The 21865-nt window shown below is 40.0% G+C and overlaps 1 protein-coding gene across 1 annotated transcript; it reads left to right on the forward strand.

Moving 5' to 3' along the window:
• Positions 1-701: 701 nt before the first annotated feature.
• On the forward strand, positions 702-20855 carry tm7sf3 (transmembrane 7 superfamily member 3). Its single transcript, XM_080421320.1, has 12 exons — positions 702-1053; positions 4327-4481; positions 5290-5440; positions 7942-8062; positions 9094-9265; positions 9918-10095; positions 12242-12328; positions 13460-13540; positions 15453-15605; positions 16068-16168; positions 17796-17958; positions 19699-20855. The coding sequence occupies exons 1-12, from the start codon at positions 981-983 to the stop codon at positions 19950-19952; spliced, it is 1689 nt and encodes a 562-aa protein (XP_080277446.1). The 5' UTR covers positions 702-980; the 3' UTR covers positions 19953-20855.
• The last annotated feature ends 1010 nt before the right edge of the window (positions 20856-21865 follow it).

The following is a 21865-nucleotide window of genomic DNA, read 5'->3' on the forward strand; positions in this document are numbered from 1 at the left end:
TTATTAACAGTTTGGAGGGGAAAAAAGCACAGAAAGTACAGTTCTATACAAGGTCTGCAAGATAATAAAAAAAAGGCAGATCTACAAGCTCACAACTCGTCACATTGGGAGCTGCTATTTTCAAATATCTGACGCCCATGTCGCTTCTTTTGGGCTTGTTTTCGTAGACCTGGTTGCTTGCAGTGGTGGAAAGTAACTAAGTACATTTACTTAAGTACAATTTTGAGGTATTTGTACTTTACTTGAGCATTTCCAATTTCCAATACTTTTACTTCTACTCCACTACATCTCAGAGGCAAATATTGTACTTTTACTCCACTATATTTACTTGAAAACTTTAGTTACAAGTTACTTTTCAGATACAAACTATGATATAATGAAACATACATTAACCACTTTAGCCCTATTTTATACCTAGGCTATTTGAAAATAGCCGATCTACAAGCGATGCGACGCGTTGTGAGCTTGTAGATCTGCTATTTTCAAATATTTAGTACTTTTACTTTTGGTACTTTAAGTACATTTTGATGCCAATACTTTATTTAATTCTGGACTTTTACTTGTAACAGAGTATTTTTATATTGCAGTATTGGTACTTTTACTTAAAGAATTTGAGTACTTTTTCCACCACTGGTTGGTTGCTTGTTTCTCTCTCAAAACCTGGCAACGCCGATTGCTTGACACTGAGAGGAACGGCCCGCCGCGGAAGGAGTAAAAGCGTCATGTAGCCCAGCCTCACAGCAGAGCCAACAAACACACACACAAACACACACACACACACACAGTCACTGAAGCACACTGTTGTTTTACTTTGTATCCTAAAAGTATGCTACGGTTGCGTTCGGCGGGGCTCTTTCTTGTTGTTGGAAGACGCGGGTGGTGCGGTACGCGTGTCGTTTGTCTCACACAGATGAGTTTACACCAGAACAGGCGGGTTTGCTGCGGGTTTTAAGGGGGTTCGAGGACGAGGATTGAGGAAGATGTCTCCTTGGATCATCTGGTGCACATTACTCTTGTTTCCATTGACGCGTGATGTTCGAGCTCAAGTTGAAGGTAAGTGTTGATGTTGTTAATGTGGGTGAAGATGATGGGTCTTTGGTTCTATTTGTGTTTTGTGATTGACGGTGTTGTTAAATATTATGCTGGAAAGCAGTGGTGTAAAATAACCACTGCTAAAATAACCACTGCTACAAAAGTACATTTACTCTAGTACTGTACTTAAAAACCATTTTGAGGTACTTTTACTTACTGGAGTATTTACACTTTTCTATACTTTTACTTCTACTCCACTACATCTCAGAGGCAAATATTATACTTTTAGTCCACTTAACTCCACTACAATTATTTGAAAACTTAGTTACTAGTTACTTTGTAGATTTAGATTATTATTTAAAAAAAAACATACATTAACCACTTCAGTCCTGTATACTTTCAAGCTGCTACATATGTTGTGAGCTTATTGTAGATCTGCTATTTTCAAAAGATTTTTATACATTTAAAAACTTGTGCAATTAGACATTCTGCATAATGTGTACTTTTACTTTTGGTACTTTAAGTATATTTTGATGCCAATACTTTTATCATTTCGATTATCGGACTTTTACTTGTAACGGAGTATTTCTACATTTCAGTATTAATACTTTTACTTGAGTAACAAATGTGAGTACTTCTTCCACCACTGCTGGAAAGCCTCGTTTAAGGTTCTCCTTTTTCAACCACTTGCGGGTGGAGGCTTACTTTTCTCTCTGATTATTTTTATTTTAATATATTGCTGAGGCTCTTCCACTGATTGGGTCCACAGACAGAGACAGGCCTAATGTCAGCAGAACCATTGATTGCATTTAAGTAGGAAATAAGATTTACCTCATCATGTAGCCCAATTAAAAATCAATGAAAGTTTCAAAACTTGGGACAATAAAACACCAGTCCTTGTCAAGAAATGTTGAAGTGACTGACAACACAATTGAAATGCATGAGATGATAATACAGATTTAGAGAACATGAACTGAGGTGAATAATGAATCTGATGAATAATCTTGCAGGCATCCAGGTAAAACCTCTGACTTGACACATGCTGTGAAATATGGAAAAGCAGCCTCGTCATTATTATGTCTCAATTCAAACTTTGTCCAAGGACCAAGATCCCCAAAGGGGGAAAGCCAAGGAATGTTGCCATACAGTAAGGTATTATATCACTAATACTACTAGTGTGATCAGTAAAACAAATACCTTCTCTTTTGGAAACTTATTTCTTTGCCATTAAACCCACTTTCTTAACAAAGAGACAACGTAAGTGCATATTCCAGAAAATAGATCTCTACCTCAGGCCTCAACAACTGGCCGAAATGAGTCTGTGCACGTGTGGCTGTTTGGTACACCTAACGCCAATGTTATGCTTTGTTTCAGTCAAGCATGAAATGCTGTACAGTATGATGTGACTTTATCCTGTTACACATCCCTCTCACATGTCACAGTAAAAGAAAATAAGCCACCATGTCAATCAAGTCCAAGAATTTGGCCTGGAAAAAGTTTATAAGGTTGCATGTGCAGGAGAACACATAACTGCTTGACAGATCTCCTTTTTATGTATAAGTTGGACTAAAATGTTAACTTGAGGAACAGCTGAGAAATGGCTAGTTCATCCTGATAAGAAATGGGTTGTTGGTGGGAAAGGTCAGCCACAGAGAGAGATCCTGATTGGATAGCTCACAGCTAGAGAGAGATAACTTAATGATTAATGAATATTGACAAAGTATGTGCTGCAGATTGTTTATCACACATACTTGTTATAAAGGCATTATAAAAACCATCATCGACTGATTCAATAACCAGATCCGAAGGCCGCTATGAGAATATGTTTCAGGCTATGGGCTAGATTATTGCTGGAGTCTCTTGCTGGTTCTCTCTCTGTTAGTGGTTAATCTCTCTCAGGGTTGCTGCTGAACTGAACTACTGAGGCGTGTCGAGCCTCTCTTATACTGCTGGATGGCGGTCCTGACATCAATATGGTGATGTCAGATAGTGTCAGACGTCTCCATATATGGAGCTGCCCATGTCAGTTATGCCCAAATATGGGACCATGACGTGATGGTTATGTCTATACATGGAGTTTCTGGGAAGGGTTCGCTGATGTCAGACTCCGTACATACGGCACGTTTAGGTCTCTATGACGACTTTGCAGTCCGATTGTCTCTATCTATGGGGATCTCCATATATAGGCTAGTGCTGGCAAATATGCCCTGAATGTTTTCTACAGGCATCATTGATCATTCTATGCCTTTACCCTTCAGCCTAGGTTTTGTTTAACAAAAAAGACAAAGATACAGAAGTGCTAGATGTCATGATGACTAAATTACTGTGTATGTTTAGTTAATTGGTGATGAGCACTAGCCTAGATAGATGACCGATGCCATGACATATGCAATGAATTGGATTTATGAGATGAACTAGCCATACTTACAGCTACTATAGATTACAAGTTTAACAATAATTTGATTGAACTGTGACTGTAAGCTAATATTGTTAACCACGTGGGCTGCGCTGAGGGAGTTTCTATACCTTATGTGTGGGCCAGGATTTGGGTCACCTAGTTAGTTTAGCAACAACACTGAGGCCTTCTTATGTATCAAAGCCAGTGTTTGTGATGTTGAAGAACCACTAACCTCAGGATAAGTTTGATTTTATTACCTGATTATGACAAGCCAAAATTATGCTCTGCACGTGTTTCACATGCCTTGACAAAGTCACCGTCCGGTCAAAGATGCATTGACGTTTTTATCCGTCTGTATTCTGTTAAGCTCCGCTGTTTACTACTCATTTGTAAAAGCTGGATTATTTCTTTATATGGAATATGAAAATATGTAATTATGTTCCTGAAGCATTTTTCTTTTTCATTCACAAAGAACAACCATGTAGAGATAATGTTTTTCAGAAAAAGCAGAAGAGGCCTGCACACTGACAAATCAAAAAATTAGGCTCTCTTTAGTCTTTAGGATGTAATTTTTTTTTTTTAATTTACATGGTGCACAAAAAGGTGACACGGTGCAAAAGTGAAAAGAGTGGACGTTTTGGTCCTCAGATTATCGTCCGCATCTGAGGACCGTAAATGAAATGGAATAAAAATGTGCCTCCATTTTTTGATTTGTCAATTTGCGAGCCTCTTCTGTTTTTTTGTGGACTTCAATTGGCTTCTCGCACCTGGCTTTAACTCTAGTAAGCCATGAGTCAGGTGTGCAAACACTTTATTACATACCTTGTTTGCTATTGATCCACTTGTGCACCAATTTCATACAGGAAAGATAATAATGATACCATGATCCTTTTTAGATCGGGTGGTGTTCTTGCTGGGAACGTTCCAGAATGTAAGCTTCTCCCAGAATGAGACCGTTCAGGCAGTGGTGTCCAGAATTCCCCCGGAAGTGGCATACATCACACTTCAGTTCCACACGCAGCACCGCAACGCCACACTCTCATACACGCGGGTAAGGAAGCGCTCCGCAATGTCGTAGTTTGCCACACGAGAATAAGGTCTCTTCTCTCTACACTGCCGCAGGGTGAGGCAACACCCAGCCATCACCATAACATAACACCATGCCAGTATGTACGCAGATTCACATGTCAAGATGTCATGTTGTCAGTGGCGGCTGAATCTGCACAACCTTCACAACCTCTGTCTGTCTGTCTGTGTCTGGGGGCGCGCCGGTAGCTGACACCGACAGGCTAGTGCATTGTTGACCACATAATAGCAATGTACCCGATTCAATTCCACCTGTAGACCTGTGTTGCATATCATTCCCCCACATTACCACACTCCTATCTAAATGAAGCAAAAAAAGGTAAAAGAACAAGATATTTACTTTTACAGTCATCGTGATATTTTACTGACCAGTAATCTGCCAAGTGATTTTGGCAAATGATGGACAGCTAGTAGGTTTTGGACCTTTTTATAGTGTCTGAATACTTAGAGCCCCAACTGAGTATGACATCTCATCTTATATTAAATTTGTCTTATGGGTGGACAGTGGGTTGATGGTACTCAAGGTAGGTGGGCGTAGGTTGGCCAAGCTTCACGCGACGTAGTGCTCTGTTCAGCGCTACTGGATTTTCAGGCCCTTGAGGGGCCTAAACATCTAGTAAGAGAGAAATTGTCTTTCAGTGACTTGTTCACTTGGGCAGGTCACATGGGCTGTTGTAGAGATCAAATTAGTTACCTCTCCATTATGGATTGGTCTTCCTGAAAACAGCCCTGCTATCCTAACCAGTGTGTGGACTCTTGTCTTTTTTGTTCAGATGCCAGGCATTGGTCTCTCTCTGACGGCGGTGGACTCCGGTCTCCTGTCACCCCTGTTGCCTGGACAAACCACCATCTCCTGGTTTCTTTTATCGCCTGACAGTGGGGCCGTGGCAGGAACAGGGGTCATCCTCCCTTACACCAGCGCTGGTAAGATGTCTCATGAAACGCCAAATTTGAGAGTATAATCTAATTAATTATATATTCGTCTGTATGCATTCAGCAGTGGTGTGGTGTCCCACCACAGCAAGAGCATTGTCATCACTAAAAAAAACTTTAATTAAAATGCCATTGTAATTCATGCCAATAGTGCCAACACATTTTATTTGTCCTATTAGACCTTGATTCAGGCCTGAACTTTTGGACCTGGACTAGTATTGTGTCTGGACTAACCGAAGTCAACCACCGTCATTGTTATAGTTGTGGTGTGGACCACTTGAGTTAGAATTATTAAAAAAAATAATACACTTTATTGTTATAGTAATTGGTGTGGATGGCCCTTTAGCCCAATACATCTGTCCCAAACTGACCTGAAAATATGACCACCACTAGCTGAAGTCCAAATAAAACCAAAGTCTTTAAACTGCATTAATGTTAGTCTTATGGTGTTGTTGCTATAATTAGGCTGTCATAATTTTTTTATAAATCTGTGATCAAATCAGTTATAGAAAATAATCAACTATCAATGAAATCCATGCAAAAAGTCAGTCATCTATCAGTCAATACGGACACCATTCCAACAGTAGTTATTCTTAAAAACGTACTGATGCATTGCTTTGGCTTGGTTCATCTGGTTGCTCTTCTTGCTGTGCTTACATGCGGCTTCAAACATCCACTTTTGCAACAAAGTAAATCCACTGCATGTTACTTTTCCTAAAGTAGACAGAACAAGTGTAACAAACGTTAAGACTATTTATTTAGCTGTATTTATGCTGTGGTAACATACCTTTTTTCTATCCTGTTGATCGCACAACACAGCCCATTCTCTTTATACATCCATGGACACAACAAGTGGGCCATGGCGGTGCACAGTGGAGGTGGCCTTGACGTGCCAGGCCAAAATAAAATCTGATAAAGATTTAGACAAGTAGAAAACTATATTAAATGAACCCAAAAAAATCTGAAACCCTAACCTGAAATTCCAACCTGACTTCACTTGGTCCCGACAAATCCTTGAGAGAGAATGATGTCATCGTGACATCCGTCACAAGCTCTAAAGACTTGTTTAAATTAGGGTTTTTATTATGTAAACAATCATTTTTTATCAGCGTAACCTACAGTACATATGTCCAAAAAGTGGGGTTGAAACAGGAATGGATTATGGACCCAACACCAAAAGCACTGCTGAATAAAACAGAATAAACTATGTAATCGATTCACTCATTCATACTTCACTAGTTCAGTACTCGATGTTCAGAGGAACTCTATGAACTGGGAGTCAGTGATGTGTAAAATATGTATCACAGTAGTAGTTGTAATTTTCTGTAGCTTTATAGTTTGGTTATAGTCTTGTAAGGCATGGCTGAGCCTAGTAGTACAGTACATGGGATCTTAAGAAAACAATGTCACATGTGTCTGTCAGACACATGTCAAATGCCAAGTTCATGTTGCAGTATTTGTCAGATGTTTCTCAAGACCTCAAGGGTCTTTGTATCTCAGTTGTTAAAACAACTGAGATACAAAGAATTGTTTAACACATTTTAAAGGGACAGTTGAGGTTTTTATTTAAGGTTTATTTAGGTTAAGGAAGCCTTTTCTGATACAGTTGATTTGTCTGTTGTCCATTCAAGAAAGAAATACCTAACCTTTTGAGGGCTGAAATATTGTGGGCAGAAGTATTTTGTTGTTGGTAGCAGTTGTAAAGTAAATCAAAGCGCTATAAAACCTATTGCTTTTTGTTCATTTTAAAATACTAAATGTCTTGTGGGAACCAAAATAGTGATCCTTTTGCCTACACTCTCTTCATGTTTGACATGAGGAAACACGTGTGTTGGGAGTAGTGCTGCACGATTAATCGAAAAAAGATCGTGATCTCGATTCAGACACCTATGCGATCTCGATTTGAAATTATGACGAAATGTTTTTCAATTAAATTTTTTTTTTTTGCTTAATATTTTTATATTTACAAGAGAATTGTGTGAGAATCGTGTGAGAATCGTGATCTCAATTCTTATGGAGGAAAATCGTGATTCACATTTGAGCAAGAATCGTGCAGCACTAGTTGGGAGCGAGATGATATGGAGGATGTCAATAGTTGCAAATTTGGATTCAACAGTCAAACTAATCGATTTAATGGATTATAAAAATACTCGATAATAGAAATACCAAAAAGTGTTGCTCTATAAGCTCACAATGCGTCACGTTGTGAGCTTGTAGATACACTATATATATATAAAAGAAAATATGATCCAAAAACACGCTTCTTGATTATTTGAATAATCGCCCTAGTTGCTAATGTGTGACCCTAATTTTAATATCTGTTAAGAACAGTTTGTTTACATTTCTTGATACAAAAGGACAAAATGCTATAATAACAATAATGCTAAACTTTATAGTTTTTGTGTTTTGTTACTATTAGTGTCTCTTAATATTTTCCTATTGGTATCAACTCTCTCATATTATGTCTTACAATAAATATTTCTCTCCCTCAGATCCTGTGCCTGGAGCGTGCAACATAGAGTTTAACCTCAACATTGATCCCAATGTCTACATCCACTACAACCTCTTTGAGTCCACGATTCGCTTTGCACCGGCAAACATAGGATTTGCAAGGTAATACAGATGGAGGTGCAGTATGGATTGAATAAAACATTGTGAATATAAGTTATATAACTACAGTTGTACATTATATCACATCAGTGAGGATCTCATACTTACTCACACAGAGTCAGACACACACATATTGGTCTTATCTTTGGCTCTCACTCTGCTGGGTGCTACTATCTAATTTTCTCAAGAATGTCTGTTACGTTAAAGAGAGGCTTTTGACAATGACATATTTTAACTGCGAGACAATGGATTTGTTCATTAGGTAAATCACATGGTCGTGGTTCATTGCCTGTCAATCTTCATTTACATAGCTTTCGTGGTTTCAAATGTCACTTAAGTAACTTCATTAATTTGATCAGACTATACTTTAGAACGATTTTTTTCCTAAAAGTTATTTATGAAGAGATAGTCGCCATTGCGGTTCTGAATCTGATCCTGTATATCAAGTAACTTATTTTGGGTCATTTTTTTTGCATTCCATTTTCACTACTTTTATTGCATGATATTATCACTATTATTTGTTGTTTTAGCAAATATGTTGGCAGTTACTTGATCACAGGTTGAAATCCTTTTTCTCTGCATCAATGAACTATTTTAGTTTAACGACCTGCTTTTACCCTAAACGGTTGACCTAGGATACTCCAGCTTTTGGTTAAAGGGATAGTTCACCACATGGAGACTTGAATTTGTGGATATTTTTTTGTTTTTGTCGCATTTCTAAGCCAATAATTTGATGACCAGCGGACCAGTAGGCAGCGGTTCCAGTAGGAGACACAAAGGAGACTCTTTGTGTCTCCTACCTGAACCGCTGCCGGTCATCAAATTATTGGCTTAGGAATGCGACAAAAACAAAAAAATATCCATGAATTCAAGTCTCCATGGGGTGACTGATCGATAGAGAAAAAGTTATTTTTTTGGGGGTGAACTATCCCTTTAACTGGTTCCCTCAACAGTATTGTCAACCAACACCACAGGATTACTACTGGTCTGTTTTGTTCTTGATGCCACCCTGCTCTGTGTCTCTGCCCTGTCAGGGGTGAAACTCCATCCATATGCGATGTTTCCACGGGGCCCAACACTCGCTGGCGGCTGGAGTATGACATCTACCAGTACTTCCTCCCAGAGAACGACCTATCAGAGCGGAGCCTCATCAGCAGCATTCAGACTGTGGCTAATGTCCAGGGCATGGCAAAGAACGGCAAGCTGGTATGTTGGACAAGATTGGATGGATGGATGGATGGGACGGCTGAGCAGTTGATTAGGAGTAATAATCAAAATTGCAATATGAACTACTGCATATTCTAGTGCTTAGAGTAATTTGGTGAATATGGTGAAACCTTGAATCATACACTTAACGCTGCAACTATCGATTATGTACATAGCAGTTATTCTATCGGTTACTGTTTTTTATTTATCGATTAATCGAGAAGTGCATTATTAAAAACAATTCTTATTTAAAAAAATATATATCAATGAATTGATGTGAAATGTGATTGATTTTTAATGATCTACTAAATTGAAGTCTGATTAACACCTATGTCATACTTCACCGTACAACGATTTTTCTGCAAAAATACCTGATCTACATAAGCTGCACAAGTTTTTTAGTGTTTTTGCATATTGATTATTTTATTCAAATCGCTTGCTTTTTATAATCGATGAAATGGACTTGATTGATTGACTGTTGCATCTCTAATCATAATCAATCTCTCAGTAAATCTTGCACATGTGTTTTTTCCCATAGAACCACTTTTTTAAACAACGTTCTGAAAAATGTATGTTGATATTGTTCAGCCATACAGTAATGGATCATCGTCAGTCAGTGCATCACTCATCGTTATAATCTGTTCTTCTTCAGGTCAAGACCCTGTCATCGCAAGACATGACCACAGCTGTGTTCAACTCCATCCCCGGTCAGGGAGTGATTTACTCCGTCGTCGTCAGGGATCCCGTGCGGAACACCTCTGCTTCCTACATCCCTGTCCACACCTACAGCTGCAGCTTTGCCTCCAAAATGGACGGCTGCCAAACACTGGGTGAGTTTCTTCTGCGTAGCTCAGCAGGCTGAGAACAGTGCTGACCATGCTTAGGTTACCCACTGGGAACGCATCTGTGTCATTTTAGATTTTAGCTATAAACATTATTTTATACTTTGGCTGTTCAAAAATAGCAGATCTACGAGCTCGTAGCGATATGTGTTTTTTAAAGCGAACATTTGTAACTCAAATCTTTGCTTCTGGAGGTCCCTGGAACAAAATATTTTACAAATGTTTGCTTTAAAAAATACATATTCAAAGATTTGGACACATTTTCAATTTTTTTTCAAAAATAGCAGATCTACAAGCTCATAGAGTGCCACACTATGAGCTTGTAGATCTGCTACTTTTGAATAGCCAAAGACATCTAAAATGACACAGATGCGTTTCCGGTCTTAATGGATTAAATTATGGCAACAAAACTTTGGGCATATAATGTAAAGACAAAAGTCTAATATAGCATCTCCCAATGATGGAGCTTGCAGAGCAGCTATTTTTTTAAATAATTTAGAAATGTTTTTTTGGTCTGGTGTTTCTTCAGTGGTTAAGGTTTCAACTCTTATTGGGATAATAATAATAACACTTTATTTATATAGCACCTCTCAAAACTGGGTTACAAAGTGCTTCACAAAGAAAACGAGGAAAGAAAACCGTACACAAAACAGAACCAAGAAAGATTAAAAACAATGCAGGAATGCACATGTACAAACCACTTTCATACCGCTGCAAGACCAGTGGAGATAGACTAGAATAATCGACTAGGAGTGGGCATTAAAAGCTAATCTATAAAAGTGGGTTTTAAGGAGGGATTTAAACCGAGGGACAGACTCAGTGAGCCTGATCTCCAGGGGCAGGGCATTCCAAAGAGTAGGGGCCCTGAAGGCGAAGGCCATGCGACCTTTTGTATTTAACTGACCTTCTGGAATGGCCAGGAGTGCTTGGTTTGCGGATCTCAGGCTACGTGCAGGCACATAGGGGGGGAGTAGGTCCGAGATATAGGCTGGAGCAAGACCTAGCCTGGCCTTTACATGTAGTGAGGATCACACTACAATAAAGAAACGATTAGAACAGTGGCTGTTTCGGTGAAGTAGCAGTGAAAGGTAGGATGTCTTAGTTATGAAAGGGGGATAATGCGGTAGTTGGAGAAAGCTTAAAAGGAAAGTTTCAGATGGCATCCGAGTGGTGTGGGGGTAAAGTATTCCCCCACCACCGTGGAGAATGGGGGGAGATAGATGCCTTCATGGTGCCTTTTTTTCCAGCGAGCACGATGGGCGCTTTTCTTATTACATGGTAAACACAGTTTCCACAAATTAAATGTATTCGTGGGTATGTTTTGATTTAGGTGAACCAGTTGGCAAGCATTGAGAATACTATTGATTGGCCTGGGCCGTAGCGTGACGGTCCAGGCACCCTAGGCTGCAATGCCAGCCTGACAGCGTGTCGCGGGTTCGACTCCCATTCCCGGCAACCCCATCTCTCCCCATTTCCTGTCAGCCTACTTTCCCTATCCCTCTCTAAATAAAAAAAGCATAAAAAGCCCCCCCAAAAAAGTATCAAAAAAATAAGAGAATACTATTGATTATTGTCAATGCTTGCTCGTTAGCATAACTATGCCATTATTAATCATTTAATTTAATAAGTTGCAGCTGTGTTTACCCTGTTATGACACGTCTGTGAAAAGGGTCTAGTGCACGTGAGAAGGGGTTTTTCCTAGCTGCAATAGGGACCGTGTAGTATTGTTCTTGGGGAACTGGCAGAACGACCAAATTATGGAGAAAGATAGATATAATATTAAAGACAAATGAATAGTGTCAAAGGAGGTGTATCGCTTCCTCTGCACTCTTTCTCTCTCTCTCCCTCTCTCTCTCTCTCACACTCATTACTGAGATAACTTGGGGTATTTCAACTGTATTGCTTAGACTGCAAACATCTCATTAAATCTGCACAGTTGGGTGAATGAGGATGCTTCACCTTGCAATGTACGTACTCCTTTTGGCCTTGCCAGCTTTTGGCATTGGAGGCAGTGTTTCCAAAAAATAGTGAGAGCTCATGCAATCGGCAATAATAATAGAGCAAAATGTACTATGCACAGGATTATTTCCAAGCATTTTATGATGTATAATTTTTTACCTTTTATGTATTTCAGGGAAGATATCTACAAAATTCTTCTTCACACTCGCTGGTTTGGCCGGCCTCTTTGTCTGCTTCCTGGGTCATCGTTTTTTTAAATGTGGTAAGTTGTTTCTGGCTTCCAACAGTTTTTAATTTCAGACGTCTTTTTATTTTAACATCATCGTAGCTACAGTAATGGTTTCCTTGGGAGAGAAATGCCCTAGATTTGCAGGTGACTAGGGAATGATGACAGAAGTTCATCGGTCTTCAGATCAGTGTCACAACGTTCCAATAACAAGTTGCTGTCTACAGTAGCTAAATCACACTTATTTATAGCTTGTGAAAAATACATCTTCCAGCTAAAGTTCAGTGGCGGGGAGGAGGATGGTCATGAAAATACGACCAGTGTCGGAGGTCGTGTGTTTTATTTATGGTATTTCCCTACAGTGGACGGGGGAGTGGGGCAGTTGACTGTCTCACAGCAGAGTAAAAGTCAGTGGATGTGACTGTTGTGAGCAACCTGGTGAATGAAACCACATCTGCCTTTTTGTTACAGTAGCATTAGAAAGTTCGGGATGTTAACGTGCAAAGACTCTGACTCTGAGCCTCTTACATTCCACAAACATTCTGCTCCAGCCGGGCAGCCAGTAGCTCTCAGGCTCACGTGACGCGGCTGTGGCATGTGATGAGGCACACATGGATTTATTCAAAACCCAAACTCATGACTCAGAGTGCAGTCATCAAAGTTGGCCACGGTCCAGATACTAATGATCGAACTCTTTCAAATGAGATGTTTTTCTTAATCAGGGACTTGGACACAGAAGCATCTGATCAGCAGTATGTCATGCTCTCTGATAACATTTTCAGGAGGATTAGATATGTTTATCCAGAGGCGATTCGGTTGTAGTGGTGAGCTATGGACAGTATTCCCTGTTGAAAGGAAGAAATGTGTTGAATTGCATTGTGTCGCTCAGTTTTACTCAGTTATTGGTCACTTGGTGGCCATAACCAGTTAAACCCCATATACTTTGACTGGAGTCCCTCAAGGGTCTATCCCCCCCCCCATTTCCCCCCTCTATACCAAATATCTTTGCAGAAAACAGCCGAGCTTGTAGATCTGCTATTTTCGGCAATTGTTTGCCAATTTAGCCTATTATGACATAATATAAAAGGGACGTAGGGCTTTCATGTGGCTAAGATTATGTCTAATATTTGCCCTCTCTCTCTGTCTTTCTCTCTCTCTGTGTTATAGAGTTATTTTGCATGGGTTTCAGCTTCGCTGCGTTTTTCTCTTTTGTGCTGATCACAACAACCACTACCCTGGATTATGAGAGTAAGTTTTTCCACTTTGAGTATTTCTATGGCATGTGGCCCAGTCACACTTTAGCATTTATCCTCTTATGCCGTCTTTGTTGTATTGACTCCTCCAACATCATATGTGGAGGGATAGAAATCACACAAATAAGCTTTGCGGGCAGCTGGTAAAAATTACAACTTATTTTTTATCATCACAGGCCTAATAGATCTATTTTCTGCTTTATGTTTTTCTTCATTGTTATCCCTGGGGATTGGTAAATTATCATCCCACATGATATGACCCCAAACATTGACATAAATACGTAGATGCCGCATTGGCCACTGGGGCCTGCAACCAATAGCCACTCATATGAACACTGGAAAATGTTGCGTTCACACATGAAGGTAAATAAATAGTGAGTTTGATAAGGTGAGGGTCGGGGTCTGGGTAGTAGACGCACACATTAGCTACTCCCACTTAAGTATAACAATAAGTATAATATAAGCCTGAGGGAGATGCGAGGATCAAATGCAATCATTTTTTATTTCCTTCCACAGAACATGACAGAATGACAGATACATTGAATTGCTCAACATGCAGTCTCCCATTGATGCACACATGCAAATCACTAACGAAACATCTGGTGTAGCTTTTGTCTACAATTAGGTACTGCAGTAGTAAAGAGACTCGAACAACTGATTAAAAAGCAGAATGATTAAAGTGGTTTTCAGTTATCTCCCTCTTTCCAAACACCTCGGGAGGAGAGGAGGCTCATCACTCAATAGATGTGTCATCAACACATCCACTCGCTGAATGTAAAGTCACCGGACAATCACTGCATCCATTCACATACTGAGACGTTTTGGGCTCAATCAGACATTACCCCGACTTAACTCAAGGGTCCTGCCAGCATGAAGTCTGTTGCATGTCCGATCCTATCATCCTACTGAGTCGGAATGTTGCGTTCATACAAGCCCCTCCGTTTAAAGTGTGGAAAACGTCCATAATACAGTGCATGTGTGAAAGCGGAAAGCGCCAAATGCTGCACTCATATTGAGTAGGGCAGATTGTTATTTGACATTAGCAGTGCAACCAAGAAAACCATAGCGCTTGTTGCAGCTGTGTTTTTCTATAGCACAGTAGCTACAATATTGACTCGGTTGAGTTATCCAGTTAACCCATTAAGACCTGAGGCCGATTCTACAAATGTTTTCTAAATCCTAACAGTTTTCTAAAAAACGGATGTTGCTATATCAGTGGGGCTCAAACTTTTTCATGTCCAGGACCCCCAAAATTATATGTATTTGACCGCGGGCCCCCTTCTCAAAATTGTTTGATCGAGCGACCCCGAGAAGCAAAGATTTGAGTTAAAATGTTTGCTTTAAAAATATAGATTCAGATCTACATGCGCTATGAGCTTGTATATCTGCTATTTTTAAATGGCCAACCAATGTGCTGCATATACTGTATATATAGCTAAAATCGAAAATGACTTTCCCCGTTTTAATGGGTTAATAAATGACCAAACCTAATGAACAGAAACCCAATTAGATTTGGTTGAACTTAATTAAGTAGTGTAAGCCCAGATGTTCATTCAGTACATTATTGGCAGCTATAGTATAGCGATATCACATGTTGTAGCTGGTGGGATCACATGTTGATTTGTTAACTGTAACCGGCCCTGGCTGTCATCTCCACAAATAGAGAAGGCTCATTTCCTCGGTTAAAATGGTCACAAACACTGAATATGTGAATAGAAATATAAACCCATTTATGTGCAAAATTAATTATCCTTTTAAAGACTTTCTTTAAAAAGAATATGAGCTGTCACTTTTTCTTGCACAGTTCAGTATTTACTAGCAAACCGTTTGTTTTGAATATGTTCTGTCCTTAAAGATTGAATGAAGATTTTACCCTTTCTTTCCCCTCCATTATCTCCCGTCTGCAGTCCGTCTGTCCCTTGCAGCTGTGATCGGTGTGGTGGGTGGCGTGATCCTGGTGATGAGCTGGTGGCGTTTCGGCTCGGTCATGGCCTGCGTGGTCGTGGTCGGTTTAATGCTCGGCTTCCTCCTTGCGTCCATTGTCTTCTTCACCCCCCTCGGTAAGATCCGTAATCTTCATCCTTCCTCCATTCGTTTAAAAAGAAGTTCAAGCTGGCTATACAACTGCAATCAATTCAGAATATTAAAATCTTTTTATACATATATTAGTTTTTGACCAAAATAAAATTCTGTTAAATATGGCACTTTCTGGAAATGTGCTGAGAACTTGAAGCTAGGGGCATCATTTTATACCTATGTTCCACTAATACTGACTAAATCAGTTCAACCATTCCAATTTGGGAATTAAATTGTTTATGAATTGAAATGTACTAATTATGTAAAAATATCAAATTGAATGAAATCATGATTTCATGATGCATTGAATAGTTTCTGAAACAATCGTAATCAAATTGAATTGAACCATTGTGAGGTCAGAGATTTACACCCAATAACACGACAGTTGGTAAATGTTTGGTCATTGTGCTAAACTGAACTATAGTTTGTTGTTAATCGTTCTTCAGGTGACATGGATGTGTTCAGGCGTTCAGATGTGGCATTCTGGATAACCTTCTCCTGCATTGCGGTGTTGGTCCCACTGCTCTTCATACGCTGGCCCAGAGAGGTAACTCGGGAGATACAAATATTAACGAGCAATCGAGAAACTGGCCTATGTGTCTGTAATAGAAGTTGAACTGTCTCTTTAATGTGGGGGAGGCATGAATTTGTTCCACCTATTTTGCGGTTTGACTTAGAATAGTGGTTGTTGGCTGGCAACCCCCACCCCCAAAAAACATTTGGCCAAGTCTCGCGACCCCCCCCCCCCCTTATGACTCATTGATCTAAAAACATACATGCACTGAACAAAGATGCGCGTGCGCACACTGAACAAATACATGCATGCAGACTGCTATAAATTATGCCCAAAATAAAAAGCGAAACAAACTATATTGGCTCATTATGACAGTGGCTCCCAAACTGGGGGTGCATAAATGATTTTGGTAATAGTAGACTAGTTTTCTCACTCAACAGTAAACAAACCAACATAAAGTATGAGTGTATACAGGGTATCTGCACATTTCTAAAGTGAAAATGTAATTACTTTTAAGACCTTTTTTAATACCAAATTGTCAAATATTACGCCTTTAGTACAGCTACATTTTCTTAAACGGGGGTTTTGATAAGAGGAGTAATATAACAACTTATTCGGACCGTGTGTCTGAGAGGAAAATACATGCCTCTTCCTGCAGCTCCAGTAGCATGGCCCCCCTTGTTGGCCACGCAGGCACCGCATTGAAAAAACTCCTCTGGCTTATCAGTGTGATTTGGATGTTTGGTATAGAAATACCTCTTCGGTTTCATTGGCGTTAAACTTTCATGTGTCAGAACCTCAGACAGAGCACAGGACACATTGGGGCTGATCAATTTAAGACATTTAATAATTTTATGACGGAACACAACAAATAGTTTCTCTGTTTGTGTATCAGACACATTCTTTCTGTTACTCGGTACTGTCACTGGGGGCCTACTGTGCCTTGCAGACCCGTGACTGGTCCCATGCACCATGTCTTCTTTATCTCCTACTGGAACAGGAATAGCAACATACATTGGCTGGTTGCAGTACACTCATCAGGAAAAAATTGAAATCATGATTCTTGTGAATTATTAAGACTTTGGTTTGACATTGTAGTACTCTCCCTGTTCATCCCTAGTGTTGTAGCCATTTCGCAAGCCTCTTGTCTTTTATTCTGTAATTAATTACACCGGGCATCTTTGAGTGCTTGTATCTGTCATTAGATTACATCCTTAGAGAAAAAGAAATAGAAAGCAGTCATAATTACGTTTTCTAGCCAAACCAGTTAATGTATTATTATTGTACACAACTATGGACACTTTGAGGGCACTGTTTTAAATTACATTTTCCTTATTTGAGACAGTTAAAACTTGACACCTGCCAGTTTTGAGCAATTGGTATTACATGCAACATGTAGAGAATTGAAACGGGGAAGTCATTGTTAGCTCTCTGGTTAGTTGAGAGGAGCAAGCACACTTCATACAGAGATAAAAGGGCCTGACCTTTACATTCTTATGCTGTGATTGAGAATAGAGATAGACTCTGACTTACCCTCAGTCAAAGGGCATATAAGAATTTTATTCAAAACAATATTCAACAGAATCCAATATAAAAGTGAACATACAGGCAGTGATGTATTTTGGGTTCTCCATTCATTTTTTAATGTTTTTGCCTCAAGGGAAACATCATTACATGTGGTGTTGTTGGTGCGTATGCTGTGATTCTGGCTGTTAATGCCTACGTCTACACCAGTCTGTCCTACATCACACTCAACATCCTCAAGCGTTTCCTCAACAACAACTTCAACGCAGCCTTCACTGACGTGCCCTTCCAAACCATTGGTGAGTTGCACACAGTAGAGCCATGGCATGAAGTAATGCTAGTTATGACAGAGAGGATCAGTTTCTATTTATAACTCTACCTTATCTTTTATCCTAGCGAGATTTGCTGAGAATTATATGTGCATAATCTTGTTTTATGCAATGCCTGACTTTGACAGTCACTTGTTTCAGATCTGAGAACCACAGTCGAATCACGGTTGAATGACTGTGCAGCATATTGTTAGTAGTCTATGGAGGACAAAGTGTTACTCATTCACTTTCCTTGCTCAGATTTTCTGTGTAAGGACCTACTTTTCTCACCAGGCACGTATGTGGTTGTGGTTGCCATGGCAACCAGGCGGAATAACAGGTCAATTCTCTGTGTGAAAGTGAAAGAGCACAGTGACGGCTCAGATCAATATTTGGTCTTCATCTTAAACTGTAAATAAAATAAAATGCTAAACGTTAGAGCCTAGATTTATTTTTAAATCATTCTAGTTTTACTATTATTTCACTTTGTCTACATTATGCACATTAAATTACCGTTGAGTATGAAATGTGATATAAGTAAACTTGCTTTGCCTAGACTTGACAACTAACTAGCCAGTCATACAACTGTCCCTCCAGGCCAATGTCATTTACAGTACTTTAAAATGTGTGTCCACTGTCCGATTTGCCATAGTTAAGTGTATTATTGTATTACAAAGGTGCAATAAATGATAGATATACTGTATATATATTTTGTAACAACCTTATAATTTCTTCAAATAAATTGACTCAAATAAATGTACATAACCCAATGGTTATTAATTTAATGTATGCAACATGGGGCAATATATATATTATAGTGGTCATTGTCAGCCTTTGCCCCGTCGTTGTGACGGTGGGTGGACCTGTGCTCAGTCACTAAGAGGCAGATGGATCATGATTCATGAACCAACAGTTTTATTCAAGTAAAGTGAGTGTGTCAGAGAGGATTAAAAAAAAGTTTCAGGAGGTGCTTAAAATGTTGAACTTTGTGCTCAAAACAGCTGAAGAATGCTAAAACCAAATACGGGAGGGGGCTTAACCAGATTTTTTTCTCTTAAACTACCCCCCTTAACCCCCTAAAAAAGTTCTGCAATATCCAATACACAATGGGGTTCATCAACATGACGTAATAACCCTGTGAGGGACCAAGCAGTCAAAGTATAAGGTATCACGGGTTTTCAAACTCAAAGGTTTGTTTAATTTTTAGAAAGCAACAAATGATTATCAAAATATTCAACAAAACTTATAGAGCCCTTAAGAGGTCAACAAAACAGGAAGTGAACTCAACTAACAGACTTGACATAACGATACATTAGGGAGACGTATATAGTGGTGGACCAAACCAATGAATACACACTAAAATCAACCAAACAATTCCCAATCCCCCCATTCAATCAAGTCTCTTGGTATGGTCCTTCGCTTGGCCCTCTCCATAAAAGCTGGGTCCACCCTCAGCCCCATCTTTTGCCATTCCAGGAACAGTCAGGTAACTCAAACAAAGGGCAAAATCATTGGCCCAACTTGCACAAAACAACCTGTGCATATTCTCAATAAACAAACAGTTTGTGTTTTTTGTATTTATAATTACTGCAAATGCCAATACTAAACAACGGTAGAGTGAATGCAAATAGTTGTACGAGTTTGAGGAGTCATCTCAATGCACAAATCCAAACTCATTCATCTCTTAGTCTCCTTTAACCACTCTCCTGTCCCGTCCTATTCTCTGTCCAGACTACATCCTGATGACGCTGTGGGTGGTACTGGCTGTGTCGGGTATCACCCTGCAGCTCTACCGGGAGCGCCCCCGGCCTTTCTTCCCGCCCAGCCCGTACCTCATGTGGCAGCAGGAACGTGAACGCCGCAAGACCAACGTGCTAGACCCCAGCCACCATGTCCCCTCACTCCCTGCCCGCCTCCTGGCCCGTGTCAGGCAACTCACGAGCCAGAGGGAGCCTGCAGGTGAACGCACGCCACTTCTACTCTAACCACTACACCCCCATGGATTACCCTGTACACAAGACGGAGCTACCTTCATTAACACAAGAGTGGTGTCTGTCTGCCAGACAATGTTCAGAAGCCTCTCCTTGTATCCCCACTTGGAGAGTTACTTTTTCTATGGCCACTTCCCAGCAAAGCTGCCAAACTTAACTCACAGACATGGACTGTGGGGGAGTGTCATCTGTCCTATTGTACCAGAAGGTATCCATTTACACTTGTCCATGACCGATTGCAGAGGTGTCTTTTAAACCATGACAACAAAGACAATAAAGGACTAAAGACTTTTTTAAACTAGCGTCACTTTTATTTAACACTTTTGTTGATCACATTTATCAGCCACTGAAACGAATTCTGAAGAGTTCTAGATGTTTTGGTAACGACATGTGATTGTCTTTAATAAACCAAAACACACCTGTCAAAGCCTTGTGTGGTCGAAATTTGTAAGTGTATCTTATTGTTTTTATCGTGTCAAATCAAAGATTATCAGTGGCTAGTTGGCTTTTTTCCCCTCAAAAGTTTCAGTATTAATAACAGACTTGCTCTTATGTGTCAAAATATTTAAAAATAATTGATGTCTAAACTTGATATAACAAAAGGGTACAGATGTGTCTTAATTTCTTGACATGCAGAGATTTCTACAACTGCAAATCGGCACCTTTCCCTCCCTAGTAAATTCCAGTGCCTATTTTGTGTTGAAATCATTCCTTCTTCTGTCTAATAAATGTGTGGCCTACATAATTTTGCTTGGCATGCTTACCCTCAAGACTGGATTTGCCCAAATAGTTTCCTCAGAATGATTAGGCCAAGGTTTTTAAGTTGATGGCCTATTCCATAAATGATACATTTAAACATAAAAATGGATAACAACCAATGAAGGGTTGAAAGGACAGATGATTTTTCTTTTTTTTACTTTAATTTTTTTTATCCCGCGATTTTTGTAACCCATTTTTTTCACCCGGTGCCAATTTCCTAAGTGATCCTGGGCGCTACACCAGCCCTACACCAGCACTACACCAGTCCCCCACAGTAGGGAGGCCAGGGCCGAGCTCATGCTTCCTTCAATGCATGAGAGCCAACTGACCTTCTTGTCACCTGACAGGGGAGAGTTTCCCTGGTTGGACGTAGCGCGTGGAAGGAACACGTTATTCCAACCAGTTCCCTTCCCCTCCATCAGGCGCCCCGGCTGTCATGGGGGAGGCGGTATAGCGACCAGGATTACTACATGTTTTTGTGAGGGTATTAACTACCCTAGGAGACACGGGGAGAACATGCAAACTCCACACAGAGTAGGCCCTTTTGCCAACCCCACCTAGGGTATGGGCGCTGATGACGCGGAGGAGAAGACACGCCCACAGCGTCCCCGGCGGGAATCGAACCCAGGACCTTCTAGCTGTCAGAGAGGATTAAAAAAAAGTTTCAGGAGGTGCTTAAAATGTTGAACTTTGTGCTCAAAACAGCTGAAGAATGCTAAAACCAAATACGGGAGGGGGCTTAACCAGATTTTTTTCTCTTAAACTACCCCCCTTAACCCCCTAAAAAAGTTCTGCAATATCCAATACACAATGGGGTTCATCAACATGACGTAATAACCCTGTGAGGGACCAAGCAGTCAAAGTATAAGGTATCACGGGTTTTCAAACTCAAAGGTTTGTTTAATTTTTAGAAAGCAACAAATGATTATCAAAATATTCAACAAAACTTATAGAGCCCTTAAGAGGTCAACAAAACAGGAAGTGAACTCAACTAACAGACTTGACATAACGATACATTAGGGAGACGTATATAGTGGTGGACCAAACCAATGAATACACACTAAAATCAACCAAACAATTCCCAATCCCCCCATTCAATCAAGTCTCTTGGTATGGTCCTTCGCTTGGCCCTCTCCATAAAAGCTGGG

This window comes from Gymnoscopelus braueri (assembly GCF_963280865.1).
Source record: "Gymnoscopelus braueri genome assembly, chromosome: 23".
NCBI classification, from domain to species: domain Eukaryota; kingdom Metazoa; phylum Chordata; class Actinopteri; order Myctophiformes; family Myctophidae; genus Gymnoscopelus; species Gymnoscopelus braueri.

What these genes read in the sequence shown, in the direction of transcription:
- tm7sf3 (XM_080421320.1), top strand. Translation starts at nt 981, where the DNA reads ATGTCTCCTTGGATCATCTGGTGCACATTACTCTTGTTTCCATTGACG. An exon ending in GGACGGCTGCCAAACACTGG is followed by an intron (nt 10,096 to 12,241) that starts GTGAGTTTCTTC and finishes TATGTATTTCAG; the next exon opens with GGAAGATATCTACAAAATTC. An exon ending in TCATCGTTTTTTTAAATGTG is followed by an intron (nt 12,329 to 13,459) that starts GTAAGTTGTTTC and finishes TCTGTGTTATAG; the next exon opens with AGTTATTTTGCATGGGTTTC.